The 12,500-nt window shown below is 49.4% G+C and overlaps 1 protein-coding gene across 3 annotated transcripts in view; it reads left to right on the forward strand.

The window, feature by feature from the left end:
* Nucleotides 1-12,500, forward strand: part of LOC123752012 (protein Shroom) — a 428,159-nt gene that overhangs the window by 320,769 nt on the left and 94,890 nt on the right. For all 3 annotated transcript variants that reach the window (XM_069332265.1, XM_069332274.1, XM_069332277.1), the window contains one exon: nt 5,885-5,985. In XM_069332265.1, coding sequence (XP_069188366.1) covers nt 5,885-5,985 — 101 coding nt within the window. The remainder of the gene's footprint in view (nt 1-5,884; nt 5,986-12,500) is intronic.

Genomic DNA, 12,500 nt, shown 5'->3' on the forward strand with positions numbered 1-12,500 from the left:
CTTGTGGGATATTTGGACTGTGTTTGTGTTTGGGAGATGGGGAGGAGTGTACTTCCTTGTTACACACACACACACACACACACACACACACACACACACACACACACACTAGCCCATTAGGCTCAGGAACCTGTACACCAGTTGACTGATCTGTTGAGAGGCGGGACCAAAGAGCCAAAGCTCAACCCCCGCAAGCACAAATAGGTGAGTACACGCACACATCGAACCCGGAACCTCAGGACTACGAATCCGAAGCGCTGTCCACTCAGCTGTCAGGCCCCTATCTTAAGAAACAATGTACTCCGTTGTAGTTCCAGTCATGACTGTAGGGGGCCTCGTAGCCTGGTGGATAGCGCGCAGGACTCGTAATTCTGTGGCGCGGGTTCGATTCCCGCACGAGGCAGAAACAAATGGGCAAAGTTTCTTTCACCCTGAATGCCCCTGTTACCTAGCAGTAAATAGGTACCTGGGAGTTAAGTCAGCTGTCACGGGCTGCTTCCTGGGGGTGGAGGCCTGGTCGAGGACCGGGCCGCGGGGACACTAAAGCCCCGAAATCATCTCAAGATAACCTCAAGAAGATAACCGTGATTGATCACCAATGTTTACAACTGAAATGTAACAACATTCTACAGCTATTGGATTCATTTCATCCACGTAATCCAACTCTAAAATTCCAAGATCCAAGAATGTTAATTTAGGAATTCTTGCTCGGAATCCTTCCTCATATCTCATACCTCCTTACCCCATAACCTTTCATTTATCTTTAGCGGTGCTCCGCAGGGTGCAGTCGCACCTCCACAGATCTCCAGTATCAGCTAATGATACTGGTACTGGCTCCAAAGGGCCACCACTTGCGGGCTATTCATGCCCGTGCCACTTTTTTGGGTGGCTTAATCTTCATTAATCAATCAGTCGTCAACCTCAGTATTTCTCTTACCTACCTAGGCTTCCTTAACCTACCTCTTACCTCTTAGGTAAGGCTTCCGGCACCCCCGTGCCCGCCACCACACGTGGGTAGCTGAAAGTTGGGCGTTAATCCTTGGGGTATGTCTGGGTATGGCAGCCGCCTGGGTATGTCTGGGTATGGCAGCCGCCTGGGTATGTCTGGGTATGGCAGCCGCCTGGGTATGTCTGGGTATGGCAGCCTCGCCTCACAGCTAATATTTCCCCATTTTCTAACTAATTACTAATCTAACTAATTAACTAATCCTTTAAAAATGTGACGTATTAGTTAAACCTAAAAGCACCGTAATATTCACGTTTTCCATGCATTGGCCTCCATGGGTTAGGTGGGTTGTTTGTGTTAGCAGGTCTCTGGTTGGGTTAAACAGTTGTATTTTATACGGAGTGGCGATAAAGAGAGGACCTCTTCTGAGGTATTTCCACAGTGGTGTGGGAGATGGGTCTGGGGGCGCGCCCTGTTCTCTGGCGGGAAATTCCTCGGAATTCGTTTCCTCAAACTGTGGAGAATGCGGGTACTCACCTAGATGTGGTTGAAGGGTCGAGCTTTAACTCTTGGGCCGGGCTTTAGATGTGCCGTAACATCTAAACCCGGTTTAGATGTGGTGTATTCTGGGCTGGTGTGTGTGTGTGTGTGTGTGTGTCAGACTTTGCCCAAAATTTACTTTACAGTTTTGAACGCTGTGATACATTGCTGTTTTATCGTCATGGGCCTTGGGCCAGATTCACGAAGCAGTTACGCAAGCGCTTACGAACCTGTACATCTTTTCCCAATCTTTGGGCGGCTTTGTTTACAATTATTAAACGGTTAATGAGCTCCGAAGCACCAGGAGGCTTTTTATAACAATAACAACAGTTGATTGGCAAGTTGTCATGCTTGTAAACTGTTTAATAAATGTAACCAAAGCCGTCAAAGATTGAGGAAAGATGTACACGTTCGTAAGTGCTTGCGTAACTGCTTCGTGAATCTGGCTCCAGGTTCGTAAGTGCTTGCGTAACTGCTTCGTGAATCTGGCCCTTTGGCTGTGTGTAGGTGTATCAGGGTTAAAGCTGTATGGGGCCGCTCTGTGGCGTATGAACCCACGTTGGCAAATGTTATATTTTTGTAGAAGTAACCTGAGAGGGTTTCCGGTGGAGCATGGTCTGGGGGGGGGTTGATGGGGTTCAGGGGTGCATGGGGATGTTTGGGGGGATGGGGGGGGGACATGAGAGTATCTTGTGGGGTTGGGGGATAAAGTTGTGGCTATGATATAAGAGGAATTTTTAAACATATTTCTTTGCATGTTTTGTGAAGGGCGATATGAAACATCGTGTGTGTGTACTTACCTAATTGTACTTACCTAATTGTGCTTGCGGGGGTTGAGCTCTGGCTCTTTGGTCCCGCCTCTCAACCGTCAATCAACTGGTGTACAGATTCCTGAGCCTATTGGGCTCTATCATATCTACATTTGAAACTGTGAATGGAGTCAGCCTCCACCACATCACTTCCTAATGCATTCCATTTGCTAACTACTCTGACACTGAAAAAGTTCTTTCTAACGTCTCTGTGGCTCATTTGGGTACTCAGCTTCCACCTGTGTCCCCTTGTTCGCGTCCCACCAGTGTTGAAAAGTTCGTCCTTGTTTACCCGGTCGATTCCCCTGAGGATTTTGTAGGTTGTGATCATGTCCCCCCTTACTCTTCTGTCTTCCAGTGTCGTGAGGTGCATTTCCCGCAGCCTTTCCTCATAACTCATGCCTCTTAGTTCTGGGACTAGTCTAGTAGCATACCTTTGGACTTTTTCCAGCTTCGTCTTGTGCTTGACAAGGTACGGGCTCCATGCTGGGGCCGCATACTCCAGGATTGGTCTTACATATGTGGTGTACAAGATTCTGAATGATTCCTTACACAGGTTCCTGAACGCCGTTCTGATGTTAGCCAGCCTCGCATATGCCGCAGACGTTATTCTCTTTATGTGGGCTTCAGGAGACAGGTTTGGTGTGATATCAACTCCTAGATCTTTCTCTCTGTCTGTTTCATTAAGTACTTCATCTCCTATTCTGTATCCTGTGCCTGGCCTCCTGTTTCCACTGCCTAGTTTCATTACTTTGCATTTACTCGAGTTGAACTTCAACAGCCATTTGTTGGACCATTCACTCAGTCTATCCAGGTCATCTTGTAGCCTCCTACTATCATCCTCTGTTTCAATCCTCCTCATAATTTTTGCATCGTCGGCAAACATTGAGAGGAACGAATCTATACCCTCTGGGAGATCATTTACATATACCAGAAACAGTATAGGTCCAAGGACTGACCCCTGCGGGACTCCACTTGTGACGTCTCGCCAATCTGAGACCTCACCCCTCACACAGACTCGTTGTCTCCTGTTGCTTAGGTATTCCTCTATCCACCGGAGTACCTTCCCTCTCACTCCAGCCTGCATCTCCAACTTTCGCACTAGCCTCTTGTGTGGCACTGTATCAAAGGCTTTCTGACAATCCAAAAATATGCAGTCTGCCCACCCTTCTCTTTCTTGCCTTATTTTTGTTGCCTGGTCGTAGAATTCAAGTAACCCTGTGAGGCAGGACCTGCCATCCCTGAACCCATGTTGATGCTGTGTTACAAAGTTCCTTCGCTCCAGATGCTCCACTAGTTTTTTTCGCACAATCTTCTCCATCAGCTTGCATGGTATGCAGGTTAGGGACACTGGCCTGTAGTTCAGTGCCTCCTGTCTATCCCCTTTCTTGTATATCGGGACTACGTTAGCTGCTTTCCAAGTATCTGGCAGTTCCCCTGTTGCCAGTGATTTGTTATACACTATGGAGAGTGGTAGGCTCAGTTCTCTTGCTCCTTCCTTTAGAACCCAAGGGGAGATTCCATCTGGGCCTATAGCCTTCGTCACGTCCAACTCTAGTAAACACTTCCTTACTTCCCCACTGGTAATCTCAAACTCTTCCAGTGGTTCCTGGTTAGCTATTCCCTCACTTACCTCTGGAATTTCTCCTTGTTCTAAGGTGAAGACCTCCTGGAATTTCTTATTCAATTCCTCACACACTTCCTTGTCATTTGTAGTGAATCCTTCCGCCCCTATCCTTAATCTCATAACCTGTTCCTTTACTGTTGTTTTTCTCCTAATGTGGCTATGCAACAATTTAGGCTGAGTCTTTGCCTTGCTTGCGATGTCATTTTCGTATTGTCTTTCTGCCTCTCTTCTCATCCTGACATATTCATTCCTGGCATTCTGGTATCTTTCTCTGCTCTCCAGTGTCCTGTTATTCCTATAGTTTCTCCATGCCCTTTTACTTTGCTGCTTAGCTAGCCTACATCTTTGATTAAACCATGGGTTTCTCATCCTCATTTCTCTGTTTTCCTTTTGGACTGGGACAAACTTGTTTGCTGCGTCCTTGCACTTCTGCGTGATGTAATCCATCATATCTTGGGCCGTCTTTCCCCTGAGCTCTGTTTCCCATGCTATATCTGTTAGGAATTTTCTTATCCCCTCATAGTTTCCCTTTCGGTATGCTAACCTTTTGGTTTCGGTATCCCTCCTCGAGTTCAATAACCCTTCTTCAATCAAGTACTCAAACACCAGTACACTGTGGTCGCTCATTCCTACTGGGTCCTCAAAACCGATTTCTCTTATGTCGGAGTCGTTCAGAGTGAAGACTAGGTCGAGTCTCGCTGGTTCGTCATTGCCTCTCATCCTTGTGGGTTCTCCGACATGCTGCGTTAAAAAGTTGCTTGTCACCACCTCCAATAGTTTGGCTCTCCACGTATCCTCGCCTCCATGCGGTTCCTTGTTCTCCCAGTCAATCTTTCCGTGATTGAAGTCGCCCATGATGAGCAGGTGGGATCTATTTCTACAGGCAGCAGAGGCTGCCCTCTCAATTATAGTGTTAACTGCCTTGTTGTTGTTTTCATACTCTTGACTGGGTCTCCTGTCATTTGGTGGAGGGTTGTATATTACTGCTACTACTATTCTTGGTCCTCCCATTGTTATGGTGCCTGCTATGTAGTCTCTGAACTCCTCACAGCCCGGGATGGCCATCTCCTTAAAACTCCATTCCCTTCTCATGAGTAGGGCCACTCCGCCTCCTCCTCTACCTTCCCTCTCTTTCCTTATTACTGTATACTCCTGGGGAAACACGGCATTCGTTATGATTCCAGAGAGTTTTGTTTCAGTGAGTCCGATGTGTGTGTGTGTGTGTGTGTGTGTGTGTGTGTGTGTGTGTGTGTGTGTGTGTGTGTGTGTGTGTGTGTGTGTGTGTGTGTGTGTGTATATGTGTATATGTGTGTGTGTGTGTGTGTGTGCGTGCGCGTACGTACGTCTGCAACACTTGCACTCTCTGCACGGTGGTGTGATGCATGGTAGACAGTGCATGTGCATTGTAACACTGTGGCTTACACCGTAACTACACCGTAACACAACACTCAGCTGGGATACTACACTGAATGTGCATCATCACAGTCTTACTGGAACTACAATTATCTGATGAGTATCAAAGAGTCTTCGGGACCTTGCTCATCCATCATCAGAGTGGATTATATGCGCCACTTGGCCCTGTGAAAATAGCCGGAGGATATATTTAGAGAATAGTAAGAGCCCAGAGTATTGTGGTAAATATACCCCCAGCAGTTGGCACAGTGCCATGCTCACAGGACGAGCGGTGGCGCCTGTGGCACTCTCTCTAGCGTGTGTTGATATTTTCACAAGTTACCCCTTAATATATACCTAAAATATATCAGGGGTACCTAATATATATATATATCCTTTACCTTATCTTGAAACTATGTGATTGTGTCAAACTTCGTCCATTAGAAGCATAGTTGCGCCTTGATGTCATTCTGTTTTTTTAATATATATTAATGCATATATTGTGTGAGTTTCATGAGTGTGGTGAGTAAGGTGGAAGCGTGGTGAGTAATTTCCCGTTTTCTTTGGCAGGCGGTGACGCGGTCCTCATCTACGTCATCGTCGCACTCGCCGTCAGCCAATGAGGAGCCAAGACAGGCCGAGGAGGCGGAGCCTAGCCCAGATGATGACAAGTAAGTTGAACTTTTTAATGGTATTATTACCAATATTTCCACTACTGATGGTACTACTGTTGATAATATTAATTAGTATTATTATTAGTGGGTTAAGGCGCTGAGGGGGAATGATTGGGGAAGGGGAGAGGGGGGAAGGCGTGGGATTGGGAGAGGAGGGGGGAGGATTGGGAAAGGGGGAAGGATTGGGAGAGGGGAAAGAGGGGGGTAAGGAGGCAAAAGGGAAAAAAAGATTGAATGGGAGGGAGGAAAGTAACGGTGAAGGAAGAGGGAGTAAATGAGAAGCGAAAATTCGTGTGAAAATTATTGGGGGAAAGGATGATAAAATTACCGAGAAAATGTTGAAAGAATGATATTAAATGTTAAATGGGGGGAACAGGAGAGAGTGAAGGTCCCCCAGAGTGGTTTCTGAACATACCCACGGGCACCTGGACCACCCCAGGGGTGGCGCTTAGACCCACCCATGGGCACTGGGGCACCAGGACAGGATGTTCACAGGGGGGTGTTGGGTGAAGATTTCCGGTGCCTTACAGATGCCCACTGTTTGGGGCGCTGACTCCACTGGTGGATTTGACTGTTTTAGCTGGCTGTAGTGGGCTTGCTTGAGTGGGCTGAGCCTGACTCCTTCCTCCTCACCCTTCCATCCTGTGTGTGTGTGTGTGTGTGTGTGTGTGTGTGTGTGTGTGTGTGTGTGTGTGTGTGTGTGTGTGTGTGTGTGTGTGTGTGTGAGCGTGTGTGCGTGTGTGTACTCACCTAGTTGTACTCACCTATTTGTGCTTGCAGGATCGAGCATTGACTCTTGGATCCCGCCTTTCCAGCTATCGGTTGTTTACAGCAATGACTCCTGTCCCATTTCCCTATCATACCTAGTTTTAAAAGTATGAATTGTATTTGCTTCCACAACCTGTTCCCCCAAGTGCATTCCATTTTCCCACTACTCTCACGCTGAAAGAAAACTTCCTAACATCTCTGTGACTCATCTGAGTTTTCAGTTTCCACCCATGTCCCCTCGTTCTGTTATTATTACGTGTGAACATTTCATCTATTTCCACTTTGTCAATTCCCGTGTGTGTGTGTGTGTGTGTGTGTGTGTGTGTGTGTGTGTGTGTGTGTGTGTGTGTGTGTGTGTGTGTGTGTGTGCGCGTGTGTGCGTGCGTGTGTGCAGAGGGTGTAAGCAATAAAGTACAGCTGTGAGGAAGAGCTGCCAATATGGGTCAGAGTACCTTTCCGGAAGGTTATAGTGAAAGTGGAGTACCACAAGGGTCGATCCTTGAACCCAACCTGTTTCTAATCCACGTTAAAGACCTACAGAGGAAAATTGGCTCCTTCCTATGAGTGATTGCTGATTGATGCAAAACTGATGAGAAGTCGAGATTTGCATTGCAAATGGGATTTGGATACACTCCAGAAGTGATCTGAAAATTGGTTGCAAGAGTTTAACTCGGCCAAATGCAAAGTTATGGTGATTGGAACAGGAGTGGGAAGACCAGTAGAGCGGTATAGGGGAAAACAGCTGCTTCTTCCAGACAGAAGCCAGGTGAACAGAGGCATCAGGTGGAAGCAACCCAGCCCCCATGACTCATTTTCAGTGAGTCACTGGTCTGAATCATGGACCCGACTCATTGGCCTGTGAGTCTTGTACCTAATTCTTAGCCAAGACTCAGCGTGGGGTTGAGTACTTGCCAAATTGTGCTTGTGGGGGCTGATCTCTGGCTCTTTGGTCCCGCCTTTCAACTGTCAATCAACTGTGTATTTGTGTGACGATACAGTGTGTATGTTAAACGATACTGTATGAGGACAGCATAAGAATATGAGTGTATGGAAGTCTTAATAGGGTGTGAGTGGTTAGGCCACACACCTGTAAGGGTTAGGCCACACACCTGTAAGGGTTAGGCCACACACCTGTAAGGGGTTACAATGTGTCGGAGGAGGTTATCTTGAGGTTATCTTGAGATTTCGGGGCTTTAGTGTCCCCGCGGCCCGGTCCTCGACCAGGCCTCCACCCCCAGGAAGCAGCCCGTGACAGCTGACTAACACCCAGGTACCTCTTTTACTGCTAGGTAACAGGAGCATAGGGTGAAAGAAACTCTGCCCATTGTTTCTTACCGGCGCCTGGGATCGAACCCAGGACCACAGGATCACAAGTCCAGTGTGCTGTCCGCTAGGCTGACCGGCTCCCCGGGGGGAAGTGAGTATTACTTACTCGCTTGAGCTTTAGCTCTTCGCTTGAGCTTTAGCTCTTCGCTTGAGCTTTAGCTCTTCGCTTGAGCTTTAGCTCTTCGCTTGAGCTTTAGCTCTTCGCTTGAGCTTTAGCTCTTCGCTTGAGCTTTAGCTCTTCGCTTGAGCTTTAGCTCTTCGCTTGAGCTTTAGCTCTTCGCTTGAGCTTTAGCTCTTTGCTTGAGCTTTAGCTCTTCGCTTGAGCTTTAGCTCTTCGCTTGAGCTTTAGCTCTTCGCTTGAGCTTTAGCTCTTCGCTTGAGCTTTAGCTCTGGGGTTCCGTCTGTCATTGCTAGAGTTATTCCCGAGCGTTTCCGGCCGTCATATTTGACTTTGCAGCTGTGTGCAGAGTCAGCCTGCGTCACCTCTCAACTCATTCTGTTTGTACACGGAGAATTAAAATATTATTCAACTGTAGGGCCTGACAGCTGGGTGGGCAGCGCTTCGGATTCGTAGTCCCGAGGTTCCGGGTTCGATCCCCGGTGGAGGCGGGGACAAATGGGCAAAATGTTTCTTTCACCCCCTGATGCCCCTGTTACCTAGCAGTAAATAGGTACCTGGGAGTTAGACAGCTGCTACGGGCTGCTTCCTGGGGAGTGTGTAACAAAAAGGAGGCCTGGTCGGGGGGGGGGGGCACCCCCCCACCCCCCACAATTAATGTTGTAGTGTCCTGAGGACTGTGTACGTGGTGGTCATGTCTCCCCCCTGTTTCATCTCTATTCTAGTGACAAGCTCCCCCCCCCCCCCGTCCCATCCCAAATCCTTATCCTGACCCCCCTTCCCAGTGCTATATAGTCGTACTGGCTTGGCGCGTTCTCCTGATAGGTCCCTTCCCTTCCAGCCTCCACCCACCGTTCCACCACTCCACCCACCACTCCACCCCCCTATTAGAGCCGTTATTAATCCAACCACCCAAATCTCGCTTTATCAATTTTCACAGAAAACGGGAGTCTTAAGATTGATCTCTCGGTGTTTATAAGAGAACGGTGAGCAATTTGTGTTAAGGTAATGATTGTGAGAGACATGTCACTGATTGTGAATTGTAGGAGGGAGGGTGGGGGATGGGGAGTGTGGGGCTGTGAGGGTTGGGGGCAGGGGGGAGGGGGTGTTGGGGTAAAGGTGTTGGAGAGATAAATGTATTGTAATCCAATTTTGGGTTTAGTGCCTACGTTCATTATGTACTTATGTAACTTTATACGTTCACATGATGGGTTATCGGGTCCACTACCACTCCCAGGAGGGTTATGGGGTCCACTACCACTCCCAGGAGGGGTATGGGGTCCACTACCACTCCCAGGAGGGGTATGGGGTCCACTACCACTCCCAGGAGAGGTATGGGGTCCACTACCACTCCCAGGAGAGGTATGGGGTCCACTACCACTCCCAGGAGAGGTATGGGGTCCACTACCACTCCCAGGAGGGGTATGGGGTCCACTACCACTCCCAGGAGGGGTATGGGGTCCACTACCACTCCCAGGAGGGGTATGGGGTCCACTACCACTCCCAGGAGGGTTATGGGGTCCACTACCACTCCCAGGAGGGGTATTGGGGTCCACTACCACTCCCAGGAGAGGTATGGGGGTCCACTACCACTCCCAGGAGAGGTATGGGGTCCACTACCACTCCCAGGAGAGGTATGGGGTCCACTACCACTCCCAGGAGAGGTATGGGGTCCACTACCACTCCCAGGAGGGGTATGGGGTCCACTACCACTCTTAGGAGGGGTATGGGGGTCCACTACCACTCCCAGGAGAGGTATGGGGTCCACTACCACTCAGAATAAGTGGTATTTGTGGTGTATTGGCGTGGGTCAAGAGGGGAGTGTCATGCAGGTGTGTGTGTGGGCAGTGTGCAGGTGTGTGTGTGTGTGGGCAGTGTGCAGGTGTGTGTGTGTGTGGGCAGTGTGCAGGTGTGTGTGTGGGCAGTGCACGAGTGAAAGTGAGAGGGGGGGCGTGTTGTGCCCTTTGTGAAATGGGCGTGTATAGAAGTGGCGGTGAATGATAAATGGCTGTGATGTGGCTGAGAGGGAGGGGGGGGGCGTGTGGCGGTGACGTATGAGAAAGGGGCGTGGGGGGGGGGGGGGTGGTAGGGTAGTGGGCGTGAAGGCAGGGGTAGTGGAGGTGGGCGTGGAACGATTTCCGCAGGGGGGGGGGGGAGAGGTATCAAGGTCTCCGGGGACCGGGTGACAGGCTGCCCGCCGACGATTCCCCCCCCCCCCCCCTCCTCCCCCCTTCGACTCTCGTCCATCATCCCCTCCCCCCCTTCCCCCTTGCATATATTCCATTCTTCCATTCAACCCCCACTCCCCCCACATAAACCCCTTCCCCACATAAACCCCCTTCCCCCTACAAGAACCCCCATATACACCCATTTCTATTCAACTTTCCCATATCCACCCATTCGCCCATATCCATGGAGCCGGTCGGCCGAGCGGACAGCACGCTGGACTTGTGATCCTGTGGTCCTGGGTTCGATCCCAGGCGCCGGCGAGAAACATTGGGCAGAGTTTCTTTCACCCTATGCCCCTGTTACCTAGCAGTAAAATAGGTACCTGGGTGTTAGTCAGCTGTCACGGGCTGCTTCCTGGGGGTGGAGGCCTGGTCGAGGACCGGGCCGCGGGGACACTGAAGCCCCGAAATCATCTCAACATAACCCACAACTTGCCCAACCACCTCAGTAGCCCCAATGCAACCCTCGTATGTCTCTAACAATGTCTACAGGGAATGGTCTAGTTCTTCATGTCTCGCTTGCTAGCCTTGTTGTATCCGTTAGCTTTCAGTCTTATCTATTTTGGCGTCTTAAATTCTTTGCTTCCTGGTCTTATCGTATTTGAATACTGTCGGGAGGTCGGTGTTTATCTGTGGCCGGTGGGTACTCCGTCCACCGGGCGCTGATAACATTGTTTAGCTGAAAGATTCGACCAATGAGGGAGTTGAGATCGTCTGTCATATCTGAGGCTGATAAAGCGACTGAGTATATACCCTGGAAACACAAACCGAAACTGTCTCTATTTTCCCGCTTGTTACAACTTGTAATAAAGTTGTTACATCTTGGCTTAAAACGGGTTTATGACGTGTTAAAACGTTGTTACAACTTGCTATATTGGTTGTTATAACTGGTTAGGAGGTGGTAAAACTTGTTCGAACCTTGTACCAAACGTCGTAGTTTCGGTGTGTATGTTTGGCGGGGTTGTGTCAATCACTGTTAACGGCAGCCCCCCTTGTGACGTCACTTGGAGGGCGGTAGGGATGGAGGATGGAAGGGGTTAGGGGGGGATAGAGGATGGAAGGGGTAGGGGGGGATAGAGGATGGGAGGGGCGTGGAGGAGGAGAGGCTGCAGGAGGGCGGAGTCAGGCGCCCGGAACACACAATGTCATGGAAGTAGATGATTAGTGGTAGTTCTTCTCTCGGTGTTGGCGCGGGTGGCGGTGTAGAGGTAGTTGACAGATGTGGAAGAGTAGTGGTGTGTAGCAGTGGAACAGAGAAGTGGTAGTGGATGACTCACCAGGGACGAGAGGGAAGAACGTGTCGGGCGAGGGGGAGGGGAGGGGGGAGAGGATGTTGGGGGGGGGGGATTGAAGGTGCTGTGAGAGGGGGGGGGGAAGGTCTCCAAGGAAACTGTGAACACTCCTTGGCTCCCAGTACCACGGCGGGGCTCGAACGGGTGTTCCGTAGTGCGTGCTGGTCTTAAAAGTGAAACACCATCAACCCTTCCCTTTATTCACATCATGGAAAAGTTTTAAACGTGTTTTTATGTGAGGGAGTGTGTGTATTATGGTGAACTTCAGGCTGTGGAAGCTGGGGTTGTGTAGTGTAGTGTAGTGTAGATGGGGTTACCTGGTTGATGGGGTTCTGGGAGTTGTTCTACTCCCCAAGCCCGGCCCGAGACCAGGCTTGACTTGTGAGAGTTTGGTCCACCAGGCTGTTGCTTGCAGCGGGCCGCAGGTTCACCTATCATCACCTAGGCTCATCATGTCCCTCACAAGCTACTGCAGCGTCTACAGGGGCTACCAGCCCTCCTACCTCAGGTACACTATAGGCCTATCGATTTGGGGCCCTCGTTGTATCTTATTCAAATTGAATTCACTTAATTGTATGGATTTTATATTGTATCAGTTTGTATTCTAGTTGCCTTTTTACAAGATATATTCTTAATTGTATCATTAGTGTATTTACAGTAACATGTTGTATAGTTTGTGGTCCTGTAAATCATGGTATGACCTGTTGATCGTTTGGTATTTGGTGTAACGTTAACCTGCGTCACGCTGCCTCTTGTGCAACATATGTATTGCATCGCTTC

Source organism: Procambarus clarkii, chromosome 4, assembly GCF_040958095.1.
Source record: "Procambarus clarkii isolate CNS0578487 chromosome 4, FALCON_Pclarkii_2.0, whole genome shotgun sequence".
Taxonomy (NCBI): Eukaryota; Metazoa; Arthropoda; class Malacostraca; order Decapoda; family Cambaridae; genus Procambarus; species Procambarus clarkii.